This window comes from Phyllostomus discolor, chromosome 7 (assembly GCF_004126475.2).
Source record: "Phyllostomus discolor isolate MPI-MPIP mPhyDis1 chromosome 7, mPhyDis1.pri.v3, whole genome shotgun sequence".
Taxonomy (NCBI): domain Eukaryota; kingdom Metazoa; phylum Chordata; class Mammalia; order Chiroptera; family Phyllostomidae; genus Phyllostomus; species Phyllostomus discolor.
This window is the reverse complement of record NC_040909.2, coordinates 56,906,508-56,924,479: the sequence shown is the minus strand read 5'-3', so window position 1 is coordinate 56,924,479 and position 17,972 is coordinate 56,906,508. Positions and strand designations below refer to the sequence as shown.

At 37.7% G+C, this 17,972-nt stretch overlaps 1 protein-coding gene across 1 annotated transcript in view; it reads left to right on the top strand.

The window, feature by feature from the left end:
- LOC118501896 (cadherin-related family member 3-like) overlaps window positions 1-17,972 on the top strand; it is a 112,266-nt gene that overhangs the window by 60,680 nt on the left and 33,614 nt on the right. Inside the window, exon 10 of the mRNA XM_036031658.1 lies at window positions 14,037-14,139. Coding sequence (XP_035887551.1) covers window positions 14,037-14,139 — 103 coding nt within the window. The remainder of the gene's footprint in view (window positions 1-14,036; window positions 14,140-17,972) is intronic.

Below are 17,972 nucleotides of genomic sequence, written 5' to 3'. Positions count from 1 at the left end.
CATTTTTTTTAAAATTCTCATTTCTTCATTTTGTTCTCCTGGACTGTTTATTTCTTCCTTCTGCACCAGGTCATAGATTTGAGCCATGGTTTTCTTCCCTTCACTGTTGGTTTCCTGTATATTTAGATGTATTTCACTTTGTATAGCCTTTACTTTTCCCTCTATTTTGCAACCATACTCAACCATTTCTGTGAGCATCCTGATTACCAGTGTTTTGAACTCTGCTTCTGATAGGTTTGCTATCTCTTCATCACTTAGTTATGTTTTTGGAGTTTTGATATGTTCTTTCATTTGAACCACACTTCTTTGTCTCACTGCACCTGTTAACATTGTAAGGGGCGGAGCCTTAAGTATTCATGAGGATGGGTCAACCAAGGTTGCTGCATTGTGGTATTGTATGTAGGGGAGGGGTCTGGGAGGGACCAATGCTGCTTGCTCAGCTCTCAGCAGGCTTTCAGTCACTTCCCCTGTACCCACATGCAAAGTGGCCCCTTTTCGTGCTGACTCCCAGGTAGGTGGGTTTGTGTACATTCTAGGACCCTGTGGGGTCTTTCCAAGGAACTCTCCTGTGAGACTGGGAGTTTCTCCCACCACCACCACCACAAATTTTTACAGCCAGAGGTTTTGAGGCTTTCTTTTCCCATGCTGGAACCCTGGTTTGTGTGGCTTGTCTGGCTATCCAGTTGTGCCTCCTGGTTTATCTTCATGTGAATGTAGGACCACCCAATCCACCAACCTCCTTGTCTTCGCCGGTCCTCCAGCTGCCACCTTGCCCACCTGGCCTTCCAGCCACCACCTTGCTGCATGTCCTCTCTCTCCTAGTTGTTCATCTCTTCCTTTACTACCAGTCTGAATGTATGTTTCTTTCTTAACTCCTTTGTTGTCAGAGTTCCATACAGTTTGATATTCTGGCAATTCTGTTTATTTTTTTGTGTTTAAATTTGTTGCTGTCCTTCTTTTGGTTGTATGAGGAGGCAAAATGTATCTACCTGTGTCCCCATCTTGGCCAGAAGTCTCGGTCTGGGATTTTGTTGTTATTATTTTTCTAGTTCTTTTAGACATATCATTAGATTGTTATGTGATATTTTTCTATCTTCTTTAGGTAGGCTTCTTTTTTTTTTCTTTTTTTTAAAAATATATTTTATTGATTATGCTATTACAGTTGTCCTATTTCCCCCCTTCTCTCCCCTCCACCCTGTACCCCCCTCCCACCCACATTTCCCCCTTTAGTTCATGTCCATGTGTCATACTTATGAGTTCTTTAGTTTCTACATTTCCCGTACTATTCTTGCCCTCCCCCTATCTATTTTCAACCTACATTCTATGCTACTTATTCTCTATACCTTTTCCCCCTCTCTCCTCCTCCCACCCGCCCCTGCTGCTAACCCTCCATGTGCCCTCCATTTCTGTGGTTCTGTTCCTGTTCTAATTGTTTACTTCGTTTCTTTTGGTTTTGCTTTAGGTGTGGTTGTTGATATTTGTGAGTTTGCTGTCCTTTTACTATACATGTCTTTTCTTTATCTTCTTTTCTTAGATAAGTCCCTTTAGCATTTCATAAAATAAGGGCTTGGTGATGATGAACTCCTTTAACTTGACCTTATCTGAGAAGCACTTTATCTGCCCTTCCATTCTAAATGAGAGCTTTGCTGGATAGAGCAATCTGGGATGTAGGTCCTTGTCTTTCATGACTTGGAATATTTCTTTCCAGCCCCTTCTTGCCTGTAAGGTCTCTTTGGAGAAATCAGCTGACAGTCTGATGGGAACTCCTTTGTAGGTGACTGTCCCCTTACCTCTTGCTGCTTCTAGGATTCTCTCCTTCGTTTTTACCTTGGCTAATGTAATTATGATGTGCCTTGGTGTGTTTCTTCTTGGGTCCAACTCCTTTGGGGCTCTCTGAGCTTCTTGGATTTCTTGGAAGACTGTTCCCTTTACCAGATTGGGGAAGTTCTCCTTTATTATTTGTTCAAATATGTGCTCAATCTGTTGCTTTTCCCCTTCCGGTTCTGGTACCCCTATAATTCGGATATTGGAACGTTTAAAGGTGTCTTGGATGCTCTTAATCTTTTCCTCAATTTTTTGAATTCTTATTTCATCATGCTTTCCTGCTTGGTGGATTCTATCTTCCTTCTGGTCCACTGTAGTGTTTTGAGACTCATATTCCTTCCTTTCACTATTGGCTCTCCTCCGCGTGTCTTCCTGCATCTGTTTTATGGTAATCTGCATTCTTTCATCTAAATTTCGTCCAAAATCCACCAGTTCCGTGAGCTTTCTGATCACCAGTGTTTTGTACTGTGCATCTGATAGATTGGCTAATTCTTGGTCGCTCAAAAGGATGAGTCCTGGGGGACTGATCTGCTCTGTTGAAAACATATTTTTTTTCCCCTGTCTCTCCTTTTTTTTTTTTTTCCGGTCTGGTTGCTCTTGTTACGGTGGAGGGCAGAGCCTTAGGTGCTCACCGGGGCTGGGCACCCCGGTTGCTAGATTATGACGTTATAAGTGGGGGCGGGGCGGGAGCGGGAGCAGGGACGGAAGAAAACAATGGCGATAGTTCCGTTCCCCTGGACTCAGACCCTTGTCTGGGCTTCTGGGCCGCGAGTTCTGCCCTGGTCCACAATCACTGCCCCTCTGGGTCTGCCAGCCACAGCTTGCGTACTCAGGGATCACCGCTGCCTTCTTACGCGCCCGATGGCTTTTGCGCCGAGTTCGCGCCAAACCTTCCCCCGGCCTCCGCACGCCGCTGACCCGAGCCAGCCCCGCTCCCGCCCGGCTCGTCTTCTCCTACCAGTCCGTATGAACGCATCTACTTCAACTTCTTGGCTGCCCGACTTCCATTCAGATAAATCCTCTGCCAGATCTGGGTGTTATTCTGATAGTAAATTATTGTTGTAAATTATTGGTTTTCTAATCTTGGTTGTACAAGGAGATACGGTGCGTCCACCTATTCCTCCATCTTGCTGGAGGTCCTAGGTAGGCTTCTAATGCTATGAAATTCCCTCTCAGGACCTCCTTTGCTGTGTCCCATAGGTTTTGTGTTATTGTGTGTTCACTTTCATTTGTTTCCAGGTATTTTTGGTTTCTTCCTTGATCTCATTGTTAACCCACTCATTATTTAATAAAACATTATTTAGCCTCCATGTATTTTAGTGTTTTCAGGTTTTTTCCCCCTTGATATCTAGTTTCAGGCCATTATGATCAATGAAAATGCTTGATATGATTTCAATTTTCTTGAATTTGTTAAGGCTTGTTTTGTGTCCTTATCATGTGGTCTATCTTTGAGAATGCGCCATGTTACATTTGGGAATAATGCATATTTTGCTTCTTGGAATGAAATGGTCTGTAGATATCAGTTAAATCTATTTGATCTAGTGTGTCATTTGATGCCACTATATCCTTATTGATTTTTTTTTTTTTGCTAGAAAACTTGTTCATTGTATGACTGCAGAGCTCTCAATCTCTTAAAGTCCTCCAAGATTTTCTGTACATATCTAGGTGTTCCTATATTGGGCACATATATGTTTACAAGGGTATATGCTTCTGTTGGACTGAACCCTTAAGTATTATGTAGTGTCCTTCTTTGTCCCTTATTATGGCCTTTGTTTTGAAGCCTATTTTGTCAGACAGAAATATTGCTACCCCAGATTTTTCTCTTCTGAATTTTGAATATTTATTTATACATTAATTGTAATTATTCTTGACTTAATCTTTATTGCATTTTCTCCATTATCATGTAGCCCCCTTTTACCTCCCACTCTCAGGAATTACCACACTGTTGTCCATGAGTTCTTTTTCCTTTTTGCTCAATTCCTCCATCCCCTAACCTCCTCAATCAGCTGTCATCCTGCTTTCCATCTGTGAGTCTGTCCCCATTTTACTTGTTAGTTCAGCGTGTTTATTAGATTCTACATATGAGTGAAATCATATGGTATTTGACTTTCTCTGATTGGCTTATTTCACTTAGCATAATGTTCTCCAGGCCCATTGTACTGACGCAAAGGGTAAAATGTTTATATTTTTTCAGCTGTTGCATTCCATTGTTTAAACGTCCCATAGTTGTTTTATCCACTTATCTACTGATAGATACTTAGGCTGCTTCCATATCTCGACAATTTTAAATAATGCTGCAGTGAACATAGGGGTACTTATGTTCTTTTGAATTGGCGTTTTGGATTTCTTTGGATACATTATCAGAAGTGGGATTGCTGGGTCAAAAGGCAGATCCATTTTTAATTTTTTGAGATATTTTCTATACTGCTTTCCACAGTGCCTGCACCAATCTGCATTCCTACCAACAGTGCAAAATGGTTCCCCTTTCTCCACATCCTTGCCAGCACTTGTTTGACAATTTATTGATGATAGCCATTCTGACAGGTGTGGGATGATACCTCATTCTGGTTTTAATTTGCATTTCTGATGATTAGTGACATTGAGCTTATTTCCATATATTTGTAGGCTATCTATATATCTCCTTTGGAGAAGTCTCTATTCAGGTCATTTGCCATTTTTTAAATTGGTTTGTGTGTGCGTGCGTGCGTGTGTTTGAGTTTTGTAAGTTCTTTAAAAATTTTAGATATTAACACTGTATGAGATGTGTTGGTGAACATGTTCTCCCATTCTGTGGGTTGTCTTTTTATTTTGTTGATGTTTTGCTTTGCTGTGTAAAACTTTTTAGTTTGATGTAGTCTGATTTGTTTATTTTTTCTTTTGTTTCCCTTGCCTGGGAAAATATATCTGATAAAATATTGCTATAAGCCATGTCTGAGATTTTGCTACCTATGTTTTCTTCTAGGATTTCTATGGTTTGGGGTATAACATTCAAGTGTTTGATCCATTTTGAATTTATTCTTTTGTGTGGTGTAAGAAGGTGGTCTAGTTTCATTTTTCTGTACACATCTATTCAATTTTTCCAACCCCATTTACTGAAAAAACTATCCTTAGCCCATTGTATGTGCTTGCTTCTTCTGTCAAATATTAATTGACTATAAAGTTGTGGGTTGATTTCTGGTCCCTCTATTCTGTTTCATTGATCTATGTGTCTGTTTTTGTGCCAGTACCAGGCTCTTTTGATTACTATGGCCTTATAGTGTAGTTTGATATTAGGTAGTATGTTTCCTCTAACTTTTTTCTTCTTCCTTAGGATTGCTGTTGCTATGCAGGGCCTTTTGTGGTTCCATATACATTTTTGAAATATTTGTTCTAGTTCTGTAAAATATGACATTGGAATACTGACAGGAATGGCATTGAATATAGATTGCTTTGGGCAGTATGGACATTTTAATGATGTTAATTCTTCCTATCCATGAACATGGTATGTGCTTCCACTTATTTGTATCTTCTTCAATTTATTTCTTCACTGTCTTATAATTTTCTGAGTATAGGTTTTTCACAACCTTGATTAGGTTTATTTCTAGGCATTTCATTCTTTTTGTTGCAATTGATAATGTGATTTGTTATCTTAAATTCCCTTTCTGTTAGTTTCTTTTTCGGCATATAAAAATGCAACTGATTTCTGGATATTAATTTTGAATCCTGCTGCTTTGCTGAATTCATTTATCAGTTCTAGTAGTTCCTTGGTGGAATCTTTGGGGTTCTGCATGTACAATAACAAGTCATTTTCAAATAAAGACAATTTTACTTCTTCCTTTCAAATTTGGATGCCTTTTATTTCTTCTTCTTGTCTGACTGCTATGGCTAGGACTTCCACTACTATGTTGAATAAATGAGGTGGAAGCAGAATTTCTTGTCTTGTTCCTGATCTTAAGAGGAATGTATGTAGTTTTGCCCATTGAGTATGATGCTGGCAATGGGTTTGTCATATAGTGCCTTTATTATGTTTAGGTATGTTCCCTCTCATCCTATTTTGTGGAGTGTTTTTATCATAACTGGGTGCTGAATTTCATAAAAATATTTTTCTACATCTATTGATATGATCATGTGGTTTTACCCTTCATTTTGTTTATATGGTAAAAATACATTTATTGATTTGTGAATGTTGTACCAACCTTGTATTCCCAGAATAAATCCCACTTGATCATGTGTATCATCTTTTTGATATGTTGCTGTGTTTGGGTTGCTGATATTTTGTTGAGGATTTTGGTGTCTATATTCATCAGAGATATTGGCCTATAATTTTCTTTCTTTATAGTGTGTTTATTTGGTTTTGGAATTAAGATAATTCTGGCCTTGTAAAATGAGTTTGGGAGCCTTCCCTCCTCATGAATTTATGAAATAGATTGAGAAGGAGAGGTGTTAGTTTTTCTTGGAATGTTTGGTAAAATTCACCTGTGAAGTCATCTGGCCTTGGACTTTTATTTCTTGGGAGTTTTTTGATTACTGCTTCAATTTCAGTTGGTATAATCTGTTATTCAGCTTTTCTGATTCTTCCTGATTCAGTTTTGGAAGATTGTATGTTTCTATAAAATTTCCCATTTTGTCCAGGTTGTCTAGTGTGTTCTCATATAGTTGTTCATAATATTCTCTTAAAATCCTTTGTATTTGTTTGGTGTCAGTTATTTCCCTTCTTTAAATTCTGATTTTATTTATTTGGGTCCTCTCTCTTTTTTTCTTGATGAGTCTGGTTTATTAATCTTGTTTATCTTGTTAAAGAATCAGCTATTGGACTCATTGATATTTTGTATTTTTTGAGACTCTATTTTGTTTAATTCTACTCACTCTGGGCTTTGTTTATTGTTCTTCAAGTGCCTAAGTGTAAATTTAAATTTTTATTTGAGCTTTTTCTTGTTTTTTTGAGATAAGCCTGTAAACTCTATGATTTTCCACCTTAGGATTGTTTTCCCTGTTGCCCACATTTTAGGCTATTTTATTCTCATTTTGATTTGTTTCAAGATTGCTACCTTGATCTCATTGTTGATGCATTCATTGTTTAATAACATGTTATTTAGCTGTTATGTCTGTGTGAATTTTTCAGTGTTCCTCTTGTGATTGATTTCTAGTTTCATAGCATTGTGGTCACAGAAAATGCTAGGTATGATTTCAATCTTCTTAAATTTATTGAGATTTGTTTTGTGTCCTAATATGTGGTGTATCCTAGAAAACATTCCATGTACCCTTGCCAAGTATGTATACTCTGCTGCTTTAGGGTGAAATTCTCTAAAGATATCAATTAAATCAATTTGATCTAGTGTGTTTAAGGTCATTGTCTCCTTACTGATTTTGTGTCTGGACAATCTATTCATTGAAGTCAAAGGGGTGTTAAAATCCCTGATTGTGACTTTATTTCTGTTGCTCTCTCCCTTTATATTAATTAAGATTTACTTCACATATTTAGGTCCTCCTATGTTGGTCACATAGGTGCATAAATGTTTACTAGGGTTGTATCCTCTTGTTGGATTGTTCCCTTTATCATTATGTAGTGTTGTTTGTTTTTGTTTGTTTTTCCTCTTAGTATAGCTGTGGTTTTTAAAGTCTATTTTTTCAGATATAAGTACTGCTACCCTGGCATTTTTTTCCTTTTGTGTTTGCATGGATTCTTTTTTTCCATTCCTCACTTTTAGCCTGTGTGTATCTGTCTCTCTGGGGTGGGTCTTTTAGAGGAAGCATATATGTGGGTCTTGCTTTCCTATCCATTCAGGTACCCTATGTATTTTGGTGGGAGCATTTAAGTCATTTATATTTAAGGTGATTATTGATAGATAAGTATTTAGTGCCATTTTATAATTAAACTATTTTCTTCTCTCTTTTTTTTCTTTCTCTTTTTCTTCTTCTTAAAGCAAGCCCTTTAACATTTGTTGCCATACTGGTTTGGTGTTAGGAAACTCTTTTAGCTTTGTCTTGTCTGAGAAGCTCCTTATTTCTTCTTCACTTTTAAATGATAATGTTGCTGGGTAAAGTAGCCTTGGTTGTAGGTCCTTGCTTTTTATCACCTTGAATATTTCACGCCACTTCCTTCTGGCTTGAAATGTTTCTTTTGAAAAATCAGATGAGAGTCTAATTGATGCTCCCTTGTATGTAACTACCTCCTTTTCTCTTGTGGCTTTTAGGATTCTCTCCTTGTCTTTAAACCTTATTATTTTAATTATGATGTATCTTGGTGTATGCCTCTTTGGGTCCAACTTGTTTGGGACTCTGTGAGATTCCTGGACATGTGTCTTTTTCCTTCACCAGATTAGGGAATTTTTGTCATTATTCCTTCAAATAGGTTCTCAATCCCTTGCTCCCTCTCTTCTTCTTCTAATATTCCCATGATGCTGATGTTTTTACACTTCATGTTGTCCAAAATGTTTCTTACACTCTCTTCATTTTTAAAAATTATTTTTTCTTTTTGCTGCTCTGTCTGGGTGTTTTTTTTCTACCTTGTCCTCCAAATCAGTGATTTGATCCTCTGCATCATCTAAGCTACTGTTTATTCCTTCCAGCATATTATTTATATTTGATATTGCATTCTTTATTTCTAACTGGTCCTTTTTTATGGTTTCTATGTCTTTTTTTTCATGCTGTTGATTATCCTTATAATCATTACTCTAAACTCTCTGATAAATTGCTTGCCTCCATTTCATCCAGCCCTTTTTCTGGAGAATTCTTTTGCTCTTTTATTTGGGGTCTCTTTCTTCATCATCCTAATGTGGGTGCTTCTTGTATTTGTTTCTATGTATTAGGTAGATCTGAAAGACTGTGATGTAGGCCTTTGTCAGATGTTGCTTGTGACTGGCCCTGGTCAACTGTTTGTAGTTATCATGATCACTCATGTGGCTCCTTCTGCTGTTCCTGTTTGTGTGCAGAAAGAACCAAGCTGTGCCCCAGTGTTGGCTATTATCAGCACTGGGCCCCAGGGAGGGTCAGTTGAATCACTTGGAGAGAAGTGATCTATTTGAGAAAGATGGCCTGTCCAGTATGGGGAATGATACAGCACAAGGATCCTGGCAGCTCTTTCTTCAGTTTTCTCTGCCCAAAGCCTCCAGCCCCATACTCACCTCATGTGTCTCTAGTACATTCTGCCCACCCTCTGCTGGATCTTAGGGTAAGTGGCTGCAAACAGAATATTTTGTGTTGGCCCTTTAAAAGGCTCTTTGCTTTCTATCCCTGTCAGACAGAAACCCTGCTGCTTTTCACAGTTGGATGTTATCTGGGTTCTTTTCTGCTTTGGTGCTGTAGGCTGGGGAGTCCAGCTTGGGGTTTAGACCCCATGCTTTTCAGGAGGAGACTGCTAGCCACTAAAATATCCCTTCAGAACTACAGCTGCTGTCCATGGGAACCCAGCCAGTACTCTTGTGCCTCTTCCACACTCCCTACCAGTCTCTTGTGGTGAAGTGGTTTCTTTCATCTGTCTGTGATTATAAGGTTTCTCTCCAGCTAGTGTTCAGTTGGTTATTCAGGAAGATTTCTCTAGAATTTACTTATAATTCCAGTTTGGTCCTGGGAGAAGGTTAGTGTAGCTTCCACCTACTCTTCTGCCATCTTGATCCTTCACTACCCCAGCTTTTTTCTTTTTGTCTTAATTTGCATGGAATATTTTTTCATCCCTTCCCTTTCAGACCATGTAAATCTTTTGCTCTGAGGTGGTTCTCTTGTAGACAGCATATATTTGGGTCATGTTGTCTTATCCATTCAGCTACCCTATATCTTTTGATTGGAGCATTTACTCCATTTACATTTAAGGTTATTATTTATAGGTACTTATTCACTGCCATTTTTCCCTTTGTACCTGTGTTTTTCTTTCTCTCTCTATTTCTTCTTAAAGCAGTCCTTTTAGCATCTCTTGCAATGCTGGTTTTATGGAAATGTACTCCTTAATTTTTTTTTTTTTTGGTCTGGGAATGTCTTTATTTCACCTTCCATTTTAAATGAGAATCTTGCTGGATAAAGTAGTCTTGGTTGCAAGTCCTTGCTTTTCATTACTTGGAATATTTCATGCCATTTTTTTCTCTAGCCTGTATTGTTTCTCTTGAGTAATCAGCTGACAGCCTTATTGGGGTACCTTTGTAGCTAACTACCATATATTGCTGTATATAATGCACACACATGTTTTAGGCCAAAACATTCAGGAAAAGATATTTTGTTTTAATTTTTAATTCAATATTTTTACTTATTTATACTTAGAAACAAAACCAATTATTGTATTCCAGGGTGTTATTTAGCATATGGGTATCATTATTGCTTTCTAGAGTTATAATTTTAATGTATAAGCATAAATAAAAGAATTAAAAACATTTATATAGATACAGAATTAGTACTACCATGTTAATGTTCATCCTTATTTTTCCCTCAAGGATTCATGCAAAAAAGTGTGCATTACATATGGCAAAATATGGTAATTGTTTCTCTCTTGCTGCCTTTAAGATTCTCTCATTGTCTTTAAAATTTGCCATTTTAATTGTGATATGTCTTTGCGTAGGCCTCTTTGGATTCATCTTGATTGGGACTCTCTGTGCTTCATGAACTCATGTGACTTTTTCCTTCACTGAGTTATGGATTTTTTCTGTTGTTATTTCTTCAAACAAGTTTTCTATCCCTTGCTCCCTTCCTTCTCTTTCTGGCTTCCTAATGATGTGAATATTGTTACATTTCACATCCTGAGCTCTCTTAAACTTTTCTCATTTTCTTTAAGTCTTTTTTTCATTTTGTTGCTCTGAGTTTTTTAATATCTTGTCTTCAAAATCACTGATTCAATTCTCTGCTTCTTTTTGCCTGCTTTTTCATTTCAGTAGTTGCATTCTTCATTTCTGTCTGGTTCTTATTTACAGTTTCTATGTCCTTTTCATGCTGATGTAGTTTTCTCCAAGTTCCTTGTAGTTCTAAGTTCCTTGAACATCCTTATAACCATTACTCTGAACTCAATGTCTGATCATTTGCTTGCCTCAGTTTCATTTAGCTCTTTTTCTGGGGATTCTTCCTTTTCTTTTGATTGAGGTTGTTTATTTGTCTCCCCATTTTTGCTCTCTCTCCCTCTCTCTCTCTTTTGTTATTTCTTTGTTTTAGGTAGATCTGCTTTGACTCCCTGTCTTTTGGGGTAGTCTTATTGTGTAGGAGTCCTGTGGGTCCCAGTAGTGCATACTCCTTGAGCTCCTGATCTGGATGTTCTGGAAATGTTCTTTGTGTGGGTTATGTGGGCTCTTCTGTTATATTTCAGACTTGGTTGTTTTTGGCTTGTTCATTTTTGGGGTCTCCCTTCTGACTGGTTGACTGAGAGGCTCAACCTTACCATGTCTTGTATGTTGTTGTGCAGGCACTGGCAGAACAGAGCAAAACAATAGATAAAAATTAAACCAATGGGTCCAGGAGTATGTCAGTAAATGACCAAAGTCACTCCCAGATCTGCCTTTGTCTGCCTCCTCCTGCTGGCCTGCTGTTATCCTTAGACTAATTGTAGATCCAACTGTTCCTGAGAGGGTTTCTGGTGGGATTAGGGGGATGGGACTTCTAAATCTCCTGTGGCAGGTGCCTTTCATGCTTCAGGGAAGATGGTTGATATATTCCTCCACCCCTGAGGAATGTATCAGACCAGTAGGTCTGAGTCTGTTCAGGAGTAGGATGGGGCCCCCAGAGTCCAGGGTTTGGGTGTGCTGGAAACTGGGAGGGTGTTTCTATGGCTCTTCCATGAGGGGGAAGTGCCAGTCTGTTTCTCAGGAGATTATATGGTACAACTATGCTTTACAACCAGTCTCTGACATCCTTGAGTCTGCTGCTTACTCCTCAATGGGAGTTAAGATGCAGGATGGGAGAAAAGAAGGAAAAAAAGGGAAAAAAACCCCACACAAAACAAAACAAAAGAACAAACCACATAAATGTGGGGAAAAAAAAGCAGGGCGGAAGGAGCAGGATTGCAGAGTATGGGTAGGGTGAGTGATATCCCACAGGGTATGGTAATTGCTTTCCCCCTGGGAGGGGCTTGCTCTTCTCAAGCAAGATGGCAGCTGATGAATCCAGGTATATCCTGGCACCAACAGCCCCACAGCTGTTCCCTCACATCACTCCCCAGTTCCTCTCATACTAGATTCTCCATGCAAGACTGCAATCCATGCTGGCTTCCCTTTGCTGGGGACCAAGGTGAGTGGTTAAGAACATAAGACCTGTGCTTTGGCTCCTTCAAGAATTAAGAAATAGAAAAGAATAGTGGCTTTGTCTCCTGTAGGCCCCATCTCTCCCCAGCAGAGACAAACCCTGCTTCCTTTCACCACTGGGTGCTATGTGGTCTGCTGATTCCAGGACTGATGCTCTGTGTTTGGGAGCTTGGCTTGTGTTCCCCACTTTTCTCCTTTCAAGTGGAAACTCCCACAGCTGCACCACTGCCTTGGCTCTCTGCCCTTGTAAAGGGACCAGTACCTTGAATGACCTTACCCTTCCTACTGGCTGTGGTGTTTTCTTTTTCCCCATCATTAGTTAGGAGCCTTTTTTGGGGGGTAGTTTTTGGTTTATTTCAGGTGTCTAGTCTTCTGTTTAGTTTTATTTCCAGCTTGGTTCTGGGAGGAGGTGTGCAATATATCCTCCTACTCTGCTGCCATCTTTTTTTCCTCTCCTTTTTGTAATGAGCACAAAATACCTTATTTTCTACTTAGCTGGAGAATTAAATCAGAGCTAAAAATTCTGTGCTAATTTCATCAGAAATAACTCCGTATGACTCCATGTACTTTAATGACATCCTCTTGGAATTGGCAGTGGTAGTTAAGCTCCTCCTTTTTTTTGTTCTCTGGAGACTTTCCAGTGGTGGAGGGTGAACACAATAAGCTTTCTCCCACCTCTTATGATGAGATTCTGCCTTGGAAGAAATCCTTTCTTCTATCTCCTTTCCACATGTCTTTATTTCAAAGTGCCAATCCTTGTTATTTGGTATGATTATTCCTTAACCAAAATAGAACTAAATGTTCCCCCTAGCCAGAAGATATGGCCGAGAAAGCCATTAAGGACCTCTCTTTTGCTTTGGCCCTAATCCTAAATTTCTAGACAAACTCCAGGAGATACAAGCCGAGTTTTTGCATACATTGTGAATTTTGGAAGCTTAGTCACTGAGTTAAGAGATTTTCTGGGTTGATGTTCTTTTTGAAATGCAATGCCAAGCTGTTATTCTTTTAAAATGAAATTTGGATAAAGATGGAAGTTTTATAAATATGATGCCAACTAACATTTGGGCCCCACATATGCTTTCTCTATTTAAGAATAACTCCTTCTACCCATCACCTACCTCTAATTAAGTTTTAAATTTTCATAATTATCTTTTAAGTCTTAAATATTACTTATTTCTATAAGCTTTCATTTATTACCATAACTGGCTTAGTTTTCCTGGATATGAGCTTACATTATAAGTTCTGCTTCCTATGTCAGACACTTGTTAGATCCTATTATAACTGCCTATTTAATTGTTGGTCTTTTTCTGAGTGGTTGATTTTTGTGTAACAACACCTTCTATAGTGCTAGGTACATACTGGATATTCAATATACTTGAATACTGGATATTCAATATAATGAATAAATGAATGTATGAATAAGATACTAAATTTTCAAAAATGTTTTTACCAAACACCTGGGTGCTCAGGTTCATATTGACCCAATTCAGTTGAACTTTGTGCCAATGCTGTTATATCTGGGTTGTCTTCAAGTCTACACTCTGCGGTCATATTGTTTATTGTTATATCCCTAATGCTTCCAACTAAACCTGGAACTTAATTAGTATTCAATAGATGTTTTTACAATGTTGAGTACCTGGTAATGATAGGAATAATGTACATTTATTATAGTGCTTTTTTAATTACAAAGTACTTTCAAAATACTTTCTCTTTTTAAATATTTTGCCAAAGGTCACACAATTAGCATGCATTGAAGGCAGGATGTGACCCATGCTCTTTTTCTATTATGCCAGGGTGCTTTGTCTAAAAATAGGGTGCTCTGGAAGGAAATCAAAGGTGTCTCTTTGTTCCTTCAAAATGCTTCCTTCTGTGTCACACTTTGACCAGTCTCAGACATATTCTGATGCCATCTTTACCAAGTTAAAATATCCATGCTCTTGCCTTTTCTAGAATGATGTTTTACTTAAAACATGTACATTAAAAAAGTCAGCCCCTTTTCCTGAAATAATTTTGTTCTAAAAGTTTGCCAAAGGAATGGATTATGAAAGCCCAAAGATGATTGCAGCTGGACATACCTATGAAATGACAATTTCAGTGTTTGATGACCTACATCCTTCCCATACAGGTAAGCTTGGTAAATTTTCAGGGAACATTAAGGGAGGTACTCTAGACTCTTGATTTTAGCTTTTAAAATGTAAAGATTCATTATTTCTGGGATCGTTTTCTTAAGTCAGGCAAAGAAGGAAAGAGATAATTAAATAGACTTATGTTGGAAGTTATCATTAGATGCAGGAAGTCTTTTTGCTAGCAGCACCTTCAGAAATACACACTTTTTTAAACACAGCCCTGCTTAGAGATCTTTGGTGCTGGAATTGATAGAGGATGTGTAGAGCCCACCCTTTATGCTTGATATTTAAATAACTTTATGTCTAGTGTCTTAGTCTATTTAGGCTGCTATAAGAAATTACTCTAGTTGGAATGGCTTATAAACAATAGAAATCTATTTCTCAGAGTCTGGATGTGGGAAAGTGCTAGAAGATGTGGTGCCTGGGGAAATTCACTTCCTAGGTCATAAGTACCTGTCTTCTCACTGTAGCTTCACATGGAGGAAGGCATAGGGAAGCTCCCTAGGGCCACTTTTGTAAGGGCTCTAATCACTTTTATGAGGATTCCACTCTTACAATCTAATTACTTCCCAAAGGCCCCACCTCCAAATACCATCACATTGGGAACATAGGTTTTAACCTATGAATTTTGGAGGGACAAAAATATTCAGTCCATAACATTTAGTAATGCCAAACATCTCTTATTTGGAAAGACCCAGATATTGGGTAACATGAAGTGTAAAACATACAGGTATTTGGATGCTTTTTTTGGCATTTAATTGAAATTATTTTACATGATATAGATAGAGCCATTATTGATGCAAACCACAGGCCATTTGCCAAGTTCCACAGCTCATTACTTGTATGAAAGAGCAAAGAATGATCAACCCCTTTGCCATTTGGTTTTCTTATAACTATTACACCATTTTGGGTTAGTCTGTGTTAGCTAGAATTGGTCTTTGGTATACCGAGATTAAATTCATGCACATGGCATGGTCAGAGTCTTTTGAGATGCGTGGAATTAATAGCCCGTTTTTTGCTAGCTGTAAAACACCCTAAGGGACAGATATGATTGTGTGCTGTAGACCCAGAGCAGGGTATGTAGCTAGCGAGTAAGCTTAGCCAACCATTTGACACTTACTTCTCTCTGTTTCTTGTTGTACAAATGAGAACTCACATTGAATGCCCCAAGGGGTATTTACATGTTCTACTACACTTTGAGAGTAAATTTGTTGCTGTAGAGGTATTTGTGAAAATAGGGTTTCACAAAAATTTCTGGATACATCTATTATTAATATTAGGTGTCTATTGTATCTGGAACATACAGTAATAAGTAATCTAGTAGGTGATTAGCATCAAAGACATTTAAGAGGATGTGGGTTTTGGGGTTGTGAATACAGGCTTTGCAGTAAAATGTCAATACTTGGGTTTTATCTCTTGTCAACTGATCTGTTGGTAGTTTTTTCTGGGTCATTGAGTTGAGAAGGATTCTGAGGTTACATCTAGAAGCAGTGGGAAAGTACTTTGTCATGGACATAGGAAGGCACAATGATGGTATGTGTCTATAGGTTTGCAACCAAAGGAAACTTAATGCTGAACTTCAAGCAACAAATCTAAAGTTCTTTAAATCCATCCCTCTTGACTAACAGATATGAGTTTTAATGGGGCTGAGTTTACAAATGTGATTTTTAGGCTTAATTGACCCAACTCTGTTGAGAAGTGATGTGTAGGGAACAGGGACACATCATGGCAAGCATACCAGTATACCCAAAAGTATTCCTGTTGTGTTTTCTCTGTTCTCCACTGGTGGAGTTTTATTGTTCTGTATAAAAGCCTATTACATAGTCTGATTGATCTTTTAGGAGGAATGCTATTTCTTGCATTTTTTGTTTTCATCCTGTTGGCCTAACTAATCAAATAAAGAATCTGTTCCTCTCACCAGATTTGAGCCTTTCTTCAATACGGATAGAAAAAAAGTAATAATCCACATCTTCTTTGGTCCTCACACACCAACATATTCACAACTGCTCATGAAAGGAACTTTTAACACCCAAAACATGGTTCTATCTACTTTTATAGGCCAGGTAATTAGCACAGTTTTGAGTCTTTATGGATGCAGTAAAACATTATAGTAATAGCAAAGCTGGAAACAACACTTGAATAGGATTTAGTGAAGGAAACACAGAGGCTTTCACATAAATCACTTGTCTCCACTGAATAGTGCTTCTTAACATTTCTTGGTGGTCATTGACACATTTGAGATGCTGATAAAAACTCTAGACACTGTTCCTAAAAAAATACACACAATCATAAATACCAAAATACAAAGAATGCCACAGATTCTCTAAAGTTGAATGTTTTATAGATCCCAGTCTAAAATTTCTTGTTTAACACATTTGGCAAAGATTTTATAGAGATAAAATATATAAGTGTTCTCCAGAGTATGATTTCTACAAGATAATCTGCTAAAAAAATTTCATGGTCAAATAACTATAGATAGCAATGCATAACTAGGACATTCAAAATACAGAATGATATTATCAGAAACCCTATGAAGTCTTACCAGAAAGAAACTTTTTAATATTTGTTTAGCTAAGCATTTTGCATTTGACAAATTAAGCCTTTCAGGGGAGATATTTTGGGAGGTGTTGGTAGATACAATTAAGTTCAATACCCACTCCACAACTTACTAGCTGTTTGAGTTAGAAAACCACTTAACTGTAGAACCTCAGTTTCCTCATCTGTAAAATGGGGACAAAAACTACTACTAATGCCTTGCATGGTAAATTATTATTTTATTTTTATTACAAAAAGTTTCTTCTTTGCAATTTACTTGCTTTTATGTTTAATCATCAAATTCCTTCTTTTTGACTACTTTCTGGTTAGTTTGAGCTTGTTGGTCTGAAATACAGGTTTCTTTTCTACAGCATACTGTACACAAACTTCTGGCAGAGATGAGTAAAATACACTATTTTTACTTAACTTTTTATAGTGTAAGTAAACTCACAATCATTAACAACTACACCTAAAACAAAAACCAAACCAAACTAAGCAAACAACTAGAACAGGAACAGAAACACAGATATTGAGATCACATGGAGGGTTATCAACAGGGAAGTGGGAGGGGGAAAAGGTACAGAGAATAAGTAGCATAGATAATAGGCAGAAAATAGAAAGGGGGAGGGTAAGAATAGTATAGGGAATGTAGAAGCTAAAAAACTTCCATGTACAACCCATGGACATGAACTAAAGGGGGAGAATATGGGTGGGAGAGGGTGTACAGGGTGGAGGGGAGTGAAGGGTAGAAAATGGGACAAGTGTAATAACATAATCAATAAAATATATTTTAAAAATAAAAGAAAACCTTTTTGGGCATAATCTCATTTTGCCTTCATACTCTGTGAAAAGTGGAAGGTTGAAACTGATGTTATTCCTTTTTTATTGATGAAGAAACTGGGCCTCTGAGAAGTTAAGCTAGTTAAAGGCCACAGAGCATACATCAAAGCCACTCCTTGAACATGCATTTTCTGAGTGTCCTTCCATGTCACCTCCTAAAACATATAATAAAAGCAGAATGTAGAATGTTGTATGCTGGGTTGAGAATGATACCCTAAGAAATTCTCTAATTGAAGAGATTGTACTCATAAAAAACACAATAAACTCTCTTTTGTAAAATGTAAAACTACACATTTATATGTGCTATATATGATATGCAGACATATATCACTATTGTATAAAATATGACATGCAGGCATTATATATATTTGACTAATTTCTTTGGCTAGAATTAATTTCTGTTCCTTGAGAATGCAGAATCACAGGACAGGGATTATTTGGGGCCAGACAGAATCCC